The sequence below is a fragment of the Macrobrachium rosenbergii genome, chromosome 20 (assembly GCF_040412425.1).
Source record: "Macrobrachium rosenbergii isolate ZJJX-2024 chromosome 20, ASM4041242v1, whole genome shotgun sequence".
NCBI classification, from domain to species: domain Eukaryota; kingdom Metazoa; phylum Arthropoda; class Malacostraca; order Decapoda; family Palaemonidae; genus Macrobrachium; species Macrobrachium rosenbergii.
The window spans coordinates 5717366-5727306 of record NC_089760.1 but is presented as its reverse complement, the minus strand read 5'-3'; the positions used below and the strand labels follow the sequence as shown (position 1 = coordinate 5727306).

Sequence of the window (9941 nt, the reverse complement as noted above, 5' to 3'; positions counted from 1 at the left end):
GTTTATCATGCATGCCAAATTTTCTTGTTGGATTTTACTGCAGTATGAATTTGTATAATTTTTTTCAGGTGGGTTTTATGGAAATTTATGGGTATGCTCATGTTCCTTACAGTAAATTACCGGCTTATGTTGATAGATGGGTAAGTTACGATATGTTTAATAAGTTATAATAGATCTATATACATGTGTATCTACTCTATATTCTTTAGGGCTACTGAGGAGAATATATGAAAACCAGTGATGCATGCTGACTGTAAATGATCTATCTTTTTTTTTTTGTTTCTATCTTCCTATAAAAAAATGAAGTTTGTCAAGTCTCAATTGTTCCTATGTTTCTCCAGCATACATACTCCACTTCAACAATCGCTGCATCTTCTGCTGTACAACTCTAGCTCTGCTTTGCTACATGCAGAATCTTTCCCCTACTTTCAACCTTTACATCCTTTTTCTATTTCTATTCCACACAGTGACAAAGCTGAATATTGGAGCTATTTTGCTCAATTCAATATCTTTTGTATGATGAAAAAGAAACTCCCAAACAATAGTTGTAAATGTTACCTAGGAATATTAAAAGTAAGCTTAATAATTTTAATTTTTAATATGAAAGTACGAAACAATGATAAAATAAAGGCAGATTTCTGACAGGACAGATACAAGGAAATATAATCTGGTTTGGTTTACTCTCAGCTTGAAGATGAGTATGTTACTTCATCATCATAGTGCAGGAATGTGTAAATTTAATGTATATTCGTCAAATTAATGAATAAATCTATTTTTTTATAGGAAATGAAATTGTGAACTAATTAGCTTTTATATCAACCCAAAAGGAACATTATGTACTTTGTCTTAGATGGTAGCCTATGAATAATAATACTGTATATATGATACCAATGGAAAACAAGTTAGATTTTTTATACAAAACAATAAAAAAGGTCAGTATATAGATATAGTTTTATTCCTTTGCAAAAGAGCCTAGCTGATAACAAATTAAGTTCTATTGAAAATCTTAGGGAACTAAGAGAAACACCTAGGCCTCATTCTGTCTGGTGAAACAACACAATTTTGCCTGATGAAGTTAAGTTGAAGAGGAAACTTTCCAAAAGTAATGAAAATTTTAACTATTTGACAAACAAGGGAAACTTTGAGTCTCCTTTACACATTCTAAAGGATACAATACTTTAGAAGTTAACATCCACTAATGATTTCTTTATTGCTACTAAAAACCTGTTCACATTTTCCATTATGTCTTTAACATACATATGCATGATCGTCTGCAATTCCCTGGTGACAGACCACTTCCAAGCCAACAGAAACCTGTAAAAGTCATGACTTCAATGAATGTAACACCTAATAAGCACAAATCTACTTGTTCACAATTATGGACTACTTCCAGAATTATATGCTTTTAAAAAATTATACTAGCTCCATATTGCCCTTTGGGTATACAGTAGGCAGTCCCTGGGTTATGGCGGGAGTCCCATTCCAACGGCGTGCTGTAAGTCAAAAATTGCTGTAACCCGGAACATCATAAGAAAAATTTATAAAAATGAGAGGGAGAGAGAGAGCCTGGGGAAAGAAACAGGTCTGTAAGCTTTGCTCTGGTAATAAGCCGGTTTTCTCCCCTCCTCATAGTGAACCTTCCCATAGGAGGGACCTCCTTATGGTGAACCCTCCTGGTGGCTACAGTTCCCTAAACCGATTTTTTCACCTCGTTATAGCACCGGTGAGTTAGGAAGCTTACAGGCCATAGTAATAACAGAATTTCATTTGATCGCCAACGAAGTAGCGACTGCCCTTATTTCATGAGGGAAAAGCCTCTTCTCCAGCTGAGGAATGTGCTTGATATAAGATCTCTGAGGAAGAATGCCAGGACATTCTTACATGGAGGGCATGAGGGGTTCTTCATTGAACACCAAAGACTGCTTGAAGTCCCGCGAATTCACTTCATTCTGTGAAAGTAATACTTAAGAGCCCTCACAGGACAGAGTCCTCTTCTCTTCATCTGGACCAATATCTAAGTCAAGCTTTTAATTTAAAAGAACAGGGCCAGGGTTTAGACGGTGTCTTGTTCTTTGCCAAGAATCCCACGAAAAAAAGAAAAACACACAATGCTGCTAAATTTCTTATGTTTTTTTCCCCCTCATGAATTAATTTCCTATCAATTTTGAGGCTGTTATTTATTGGACCCATACAGCTTTGCAATATGACAAATTTTCAATTAAATTTATAAATGCTGATACATATACAAGTCCAGGCACTGCATTAGCTTTTTAATCATTTCAAGTGATGTATACATAAGATATGTTATATTTTTTGTTCAGCACAGTAGTATTTACAATGTTCTAACAGCCAAGTCAACTAATGTCCCATTGGTGGGAAAGTATCCCAAATGTTAAACAACACATCTGCGCTGTACATTACAGTATTAAATGTAATATACATATAATGACAATACAGTAATTGGCATATTAATAATGTAATGTGTGCATACAGTTAATATTTCTAGTCTAATGAGAAAACTACCAATTATGTGCAATTCTGAAAATCTAATACTATACTATACTGTACATGCAATACACTGTTTTCTCTCTGATTGTTCAACAAGAGTTACCTGTATGGTATTTATTAAAAATGAGCCACACAACCAGGGAACAAAAGGACCTTTGGGTTTCAGGAATATCATCCCCTCCCCAACCCCAGTGGTTACTCTGGGTGGTGATACTACCTACCTCAGAAAGATGATCAAGTGGCTATGACTGTGATTTCTGGATATCAGTTCGTGGCCTTCTGAAGAGTAAAATGTGTGGTTCTGAAAAAATTGAGGACGATTAGAGTATATTCAAATTTTTCTACATGAACAGCTACATCATAAAAGGCAAACTAATTCCAATAAGTACATGTGGTTTCAGCAGACCACTGAGTGGAAAACAATAACTCAAAAGCCATTCAATCTAAATAAGTTTTTTGGAGAGAGAGAGAGAGAGAGAAAAAAGTTTCCACATCAAAGGTGGATATAATAACTGGTGATATGTTTTGATGCAGTGACCACATGGGAAAGATTAATACATAAGATGATTAGCTTTCATTTAAGATTTAACACAAAAGAGAAAAATTCTTTGATTAATAAATCTCACTACAGTATATTATTTGAGAGGTGCTTGTGGTTAAAACTCAGCCCACAGTACTCCAAACTTCACTTACAGCCAATTTCACACTGGCTCGATTCATAATCAATGGACTAAACACCAGATTGTTTGCATAGCTGCCAGGACAAAGGAACAGATCACCAATATTTGTTATTCCATATAACTGTCTACTCACTGTCAAAAGAAATATACTCACTTCATTTATGAATGATGAAGTAAAGTTATTTCTTGAAATATAGCATAAGTTAGATCATATCATCTTAAATTCAAACTGTATAGGTATAATCTTTGTTTGCCTGGTTGATATACTTGCTGTTGTAAGGTCCCTCAAGAGAAAACTAAAAGGTAGGAACCGTACTAACATGAACAATTTTGATGTTATTTAAATATGCATTGCCAAACCATAATTGTGGAAATGTTCGAGCACTTGAACTTCACGAAGCACTCAAGGAGGATGACAGCTGAGGTTCACCAAAAATACAGTAATTCTCAGTGGTATCCTTGGATACTTGATGGGTAAAATATCTTCCTATCAAACCAAACCTTAAATAAACATACACTTAAACTTATTATAACCTTATCTTTCTACATATAATTGCGAGGTTCATTCTTCTACTCTTGTACAGTAAGTGAAAATAAAAAACCAAAATAGACTGAAGGTTGTGGATGACATGCAGTGTACTTGTGCATCACCTAAAGTGGAAATTCAAATGCCTGCAGAGATGAAGTAATGTCAAACTTTCTGCTATTTTCTGTATAGTCTGAAATTCTGATTTATTTCTCTTTTTAAGTTGTTTTTATCTCAAATAATAAATCAAACTGCTCATTAAGCTGCAAAATTTTCTTCAACATCAAAATCAAAATTTTTAAGATAAAAAATTATGGTACATTTTTCAAAGATATAAAAACCTTACATCTTTCATATGAAGTTGGTTCTGTTGCTGAGGCTTGGTAACAGGGCAGGAAATTAGCAGTAAGTAAGGGCAGGGGGCAACCACCCACCTAACTGTAAGTGCTTACTTTTGCCTTTCGCAAAAGGTAAAATGCACGGACAGTTAGAGGCAGGATTAATATAAAAGACTTCAAGTTTGTATATTTAGGAAAAAGGCAGTTTATCCAAAAAAACTGTGATTTATTCCTAAGAAAATACAAACATCTTTTATATGGAGAATCACCTGACTGGTGCAGTTCCCACAGGTACTACCTCCTGCAAAGGCGGTATATGTGAGTCTGTCTTTGTGAAAACCTTACTCCAGGAAAACAGAAGATGAGGACCTTCAATTTTGTATAAACAAAAGAGCTAGCTTAGTAGGCATCAATCTTACAGTAATGAGATCCAAAAATAATGTTCTAATACCCGACTTGTTCAAAGGGAGATGGAGGGATCACATTCATCAACCTAAGTCAAGGGATAGAATACCATAACGTGCATCAGACCAGGTTAGTGTGCACATGTTCTTGGGCTGTCGGCAAATGAGATACTGAGAGAAGGAGAACCCAGTCATCCTTTATTCCTCCAACCTTAAGCCACTTGTGAACCTTGGGCAAGATGTTTCTCTGTCTGCTGGAGCTTGGGTAACTATAAGTCTTGAGCATCTACCACAAGTGCTAAGAAGGTGTCCAAGAACTTGTGGGTGATGTCCCTGGGGTAAAATGAGGTAAATGTATTCTGGTAAACCCAGACATCTGCCCTCAGTATCTGTGCCACTGAGAAATTCCTCTTGAAAGTATGGGATGGTGTGCTCTATCCTGGGGTAATGGATTATCCTCCCAGCCAGATGACCTACATGTTCCCTTATCACCTCACAAACTCAGAACAATGGTGTTCCTGAACACAAGTTTCTTGTGTCCTCTATTGTTAATGAACAGTAAAAATACGTGCCTAAAATGTCAAGTCAAGTGCAGATAGTATGCCAACACTCTCATGGGGCACAAGATCATCTCATCTAAATTTTCACCTACAAATTCCCAGAGAAAGGAGATCAAGAAGCTCTCGAATCTCTCCTCAGCCACTTCTGGATTCTCAGTTTTCAGGCTCAGGAGGAAGGTACACACTCTGAGGTTATCCCTTGGGTGCTAAAAGGCATCTTCCACACCAACGAATGAGTTTGGAATGGGGGAGCAAAACAACAAGATATTCTGTTCAGCCATATGGCAAACAAATCAAGGACAAAGTGTTCGCTAAACCTTAAGCTCGGCGATGAGATGAACTGCCCACTTAGGCACCTGCCTCACCAACTCACAGACAGGAAGGGAGACTTTTCTTCTTTACTTGTGGAAATACACAAAATCGGTAGTTTTGTCACTCACTTCTGGTCTCTTTCTGACCCGGTCATAAACAAGATGGCGGACAAACAAGCGCAATAGTCACTTCTGCTTCTTGCAGGTTTTGACGTTCGAAAACTCGATTCAGCTTCGCTGAAGATAGGCGAAAACACCCTCTTATCTTTGAGTCCATTATATTCTATCTCGTGTCATAGTGATTATCACTACGACACAATACCCGGCTACAAGACCAGGCTAAAAGATATTTCTTTGGTATTAGTCTAGTCACCATGGAACGCTGGCACACCATGGAGGGGTAACTCCTTGAGGACTCAACAGTTACTACCAAAAATAGGTTTTTCCTGTGTCAAAACCTGTTAATTTATATGAAATCATCAAGCAACCACTTTCAGTATTTTATTCCTACCTTAGGAGAGGTTCGAGTCATGGATAAGATTTTGTAAGTTTACTGATTCTTTAGCTTTACACAAGAAGCTGTTGAAAATACTTCCCACTTTGATAATGGGGTGCCATTCCTACTGATAGGAGCAAAGTGTGTTGGGGACATAATGCTAAAAAGATTGGGAATCACTAGCACAGGCAAAGAACTATGCCCGATGTAAATGAACAAAACAGAAGGAAGGAGAGGACAGATATAAAAACATTGATGGTAATAAGATTTTTGCTAATCTGCAGCTATTACAGTATATATTTCAGTGACTGTTTTTCTGGGCAAGCAAGACAGCTACTGCAAATAGCCATCAACTCTTGTCATAAGGAAAAAATGCATTGTGTGCACTCAGGTCTTGCATATTAGAGAAGAATCTGCTTTTTACTTTACAAAAATCCCATGTGAATACACTAAAATAAAGTTTTCATAAAAACATACTTTTTTGGGTATACAAACATCAAAAGTTATTATATATTTACCTGGACTATGAACCATGTAGTGTACCCATCCTGGGGACTGCTGGACACCTAAATTGCGCCATTCTGTTTCTGTCATTAAATGGGTCTTTGGTACCAACTTGGCTAGATCACTGGGTAACATGACATGCCTATAAAGACAAATGTGAAAAATTTTAACAACTGACAATGAATTTAAATTATGCAGGAATTATAATTCTAGTGTAAACAATAAAAATTAAAAAGATATTTAACGCACACAGTATATGTAATACACATTCATCATCCATTTCCTTGGCTGTTCACTACCTTGCATTAAAATAACTTTTGCCATTTAATTATACACAGACACAGGAATTTTCATATGATTTTATAACTCCACAATATAAAAAATTTACCACTGATGCAAATCTCTAACTATATATAATTTATTCATACATACATTCAGAACACATTCAGGTGACAACAAACTGGAAATAAAATGCACAAAAGAAAAACCCTAGTAATGTACTTCTTTCTCCAAATATCAAAGCTATAATACCTATCAGACACTGCAGTGATTTCATTCTACATTTTCCTATGAACTAGTGTCTGAGAACAAAGCTTTACTATTCTTATATGTAGCATTTACTGTCAAAGTAATGAGAATTTTTGAAATAACCATAGTTTTATGCAAGCCCCATTCTGACTTTAAAGCTGGTAAGTACTGCATCTAAGATGAGCAATTCTCAGCTACTGGCAGGTTGGGTTTACATGGCCTTGTGTGTCCACAAAAGGACTTGTTACTGCTGGAAAGGGGGGAACATCCTAGGAGTATGATTCTTTGTGTTTTTGTGTACAGTATATGGAAATTAATTCTAAAACAAAATCTTCTGTGTTGGTGAAAATATTCACTTCCTAAATACCTCCTAGTTTTGTTGGATAATGACATATGAACATAAGATAACAGTGTTTGTGTCTTTAAGATACATGATAATGGCAAGTTGTCCACCTGGAACCTTGAATGGCTTAGTTAAATGAATCAACTGATGCTGATTCATATCTGCGGCCTTGGGGATCATTCAAATCTTGGGAGATCAAAATGATTAAATAGAACAAAGAGCCAAGTTTAAGCTAATTAGATGCATAACATGTCAAGATACTTGGGCAATTTACAAACATTTTTCTGACAAACCATTTCATCATTACATTACAGGTAATTTGAATGGTTGGACTGTACAGTATAAATTACAGATCTACCTAGGTCCTATCATTCCTCTAAATTTAGCCCAATGAAAAACTTAAAAGATCCAGATTGAAGGGGGGATGCAGTAAGCTGGCCACATCTTTGCAAAGCTTTATAACAGACAAGCCTAAGATACAATTATAAGACAAAACACTATTTCACCTTGGTTTTCTCCAAATAATTACCGTAATAAAATGAATATTAAAAGCAAGGACACAGTGCTCTTGGTTGGGTTAGATTAGAATACACCATGTCTTCCACTCTTTTCCCCTTCTAAAAACACAAGTTTCCCAATGTGGTCCTCAATAATTGTAGGAAATAGCCTGAATGGGTCAAGATCTCTAAACTAAAACTACTAAAATGCTCCCAAAATGAGTATCAGAAATGTCCAAAACACATGTTAGTAGCCTATACAGATGAAGGGGTCATGACTTACTTGGAGGGGGGAGGAGGAATCTGGGGAAAGGGAACCCCTTCCTGACAAAGGAAGGGCATGATGCCCTTGCTAATGCTAAGTAAAGATAGGTCTGGTTGTTGTTCTCCCCCTGAAATGCCTACTACAATAGGATAGGACAGGCTAGGACAGACTGTGACCCGTCCCCCCATCTACAACAGGTCCCAAAACACACACTAGGTATACCAAAGAATTTGAGTATTATTTTACTTTAAACCTACAACTTAATATTGGAGTTTCTATTCTATGATCTTAGGTCTCGTTAAAAGCCTGAGCGGTGATTCTAAGTATCAGCTCCGAGCCTGTTTTTTTACCCTAGGGAAACTGATACTGGCAGTGCATTTGTTTGTTGTTGGCCAAATGGAATGTCCCATCGCCCTGTTTAGTACTGGCCGGGGGGGGGGTTGGCAGTACCCATACGTTAACAAGTTATTGCACTTGCCAGAGGATATGAACCGTTCCAAACAGACGCACCCATGCTCTGTCTTGTGAAGATCCCGTATGGAAACCCCATGTTGGATGGACTTCAGGGGTTAATGACGGGTTAATTACATTCGTGCGACAAACACTGAAGGTAAATCCATAATTAGCAACAAAAAAACTAGAAAAAGTACAGTTAGAAGGAAATCCCAGCCGCGGAGCTACTACTTAGCTCTACCGCCTAAGCTTAATACGAAAATCATACAAATTCCAATAGCAAACCTTGGCTATGTTCTAACAGCCATTCCCATGGCGCTAGTAGCCTACTATCCCGAACCCGGCACCCCTGCAAGTGGCTGTGGCATTCAAGTAAAAATAACACTTTCTGACTCAGAGAAGCGATTATATTTGAAGATAAATATCTAACATTAATAAATGCTTAGGTTAACATATGATGGGGCCATTAGTTCGGCGTCGAAAGCAAGACGTCTCACCTGTACTCGTACTTGTCATCGTCGTACTTCTCGGAATACTGAATTTGATCTGTCTTCATTGTTTTTAAAAGGCGACGAAATGAGTTAATAAGGTTTTGAGTTGGCAGTTTGGGAATTCAAAATGTTCCGGCAAGTCAAACACGATGCAGATGCAATGAGGATAGTGGCACACACACAACTGTTATTCGAACCAGGTTCTCGTACGCGTAGTTGTTTTAGTAGTATGGAGCTTAGTCTCTGAAACGGCTCACCGATGGTGAGCGTCTTTCCAAGCTGGGCTATTTTGATCTACAAAGCTTCTTTCTTCGGCTTACAGGTCCTTAATTGAGGTTTACCTAGATCTCCACAACCTATAAATTACTTTTTCCTTGATTTATGTCTTTGTTACTATCTAACTGACATAATAATAGTTTCTTAAGAACTACTACACTTGGTTTCTCCGTTAGGTCGCATTGGTCATCATCACCATTTCTATCACCATCCTTGATTATCTTTAGAAGGCACCCCTTTTGCCTTTATGTTGAATCATAATTATTTTTTTTATTAAATATGTATTTGGTTTTAAAACTGACTCTTTTTCCCATTTTTCAGTTCTTGAAGCAATTTACTGAGTACTCAGTACCAAGCGTTCAACTTTTTTTCTGCTCTGTTCGTTGCATCTAGGATGTCTTTATCTATATTTTCACAGACTCGTGCGCCCATTTATGCTCTCAGCTGTGCAAAAGTTGTTTCTTTAGTCTCGTCTTTTCATTCGTTATCGATATGTAGATCAAAACATATCTTACGTGAAACTGATTTTTATGTAGATGGCCAACAATTTAGATTTTTGACAATTTGGCCATGAAGCCAAGCACTGGAGCACTTTCAGTCATTCATTTCTTAAGAAAATGAAAAGGAGTCTGAGTGGCTGGACAGCAAGATGGAAGAAATGAAGTGGGAATGGAGATAAAGTGAAAGGCTTATTGAACATTGTTGGCTATCCTTCTCAAGGTCAGTGCACATCACGTGGTGCACTGTAGGCATTACTAAAG

General features: G+C 37.1%; 1 protein-coding gene across 1 annotated transcript; it reads right to left on the bottom strand.

Annotated features, from left to right (window-relative positions):
* Nucleotides 1–579: 579 nt before the first annotated feature.
* On the bottom strand, nucleotides 580–9115 carry LOC136849019 (cyclin-dependent kinases regulatory subunit-like). Its single transcript, XM_067121871.1, has 4 exons — nucleotides 8911–9115; nucleotides 6342–6469; nucleotides 2730–2809; nucleotides 580–1314 (listed from the first exon to the last, which is right to left on the bottom strand). Exons 1-3 carry the CDS (start codon nucleotides 8967–8969, stop codon nucleotides 2751–2753), a joined length of 246 nt encoding a protein of 81 aa, XP_066977972.1. The 5' UTR covers nucleotides 8970–9115; the 3' UTR covers nucleotides 580–1314; nucleotides 2730–2750.
* Between the last annotated feature and the right edge of the window lie 826 nt (nucleotides 9116–9941).

Excerpts from the sequence above, each read along its gene's own strand:
- LOC136849019 (XM_067121871.1), bottom strand. The coding sequence starts at position 8,969 with ATGAAGACAGATCAAATTCAGTATTCCGAGAAGTACGACGATGACAAG. Across the intron at positions 6,470-8,910 it reads GATGACAAGTACGAGTACAG|GCATGTCATGTTACCCAGTG; the intron begins GTGAGACGTCTT and ends TTGTCTTTATAG. Across the intron at positions 2,810-6,341 it reads CTACATGGTTCATAGTCCAG|AACCACACATTTTACTCTTC; the intron begins GTAAATATATAA and ends CAATTTTTTCAG.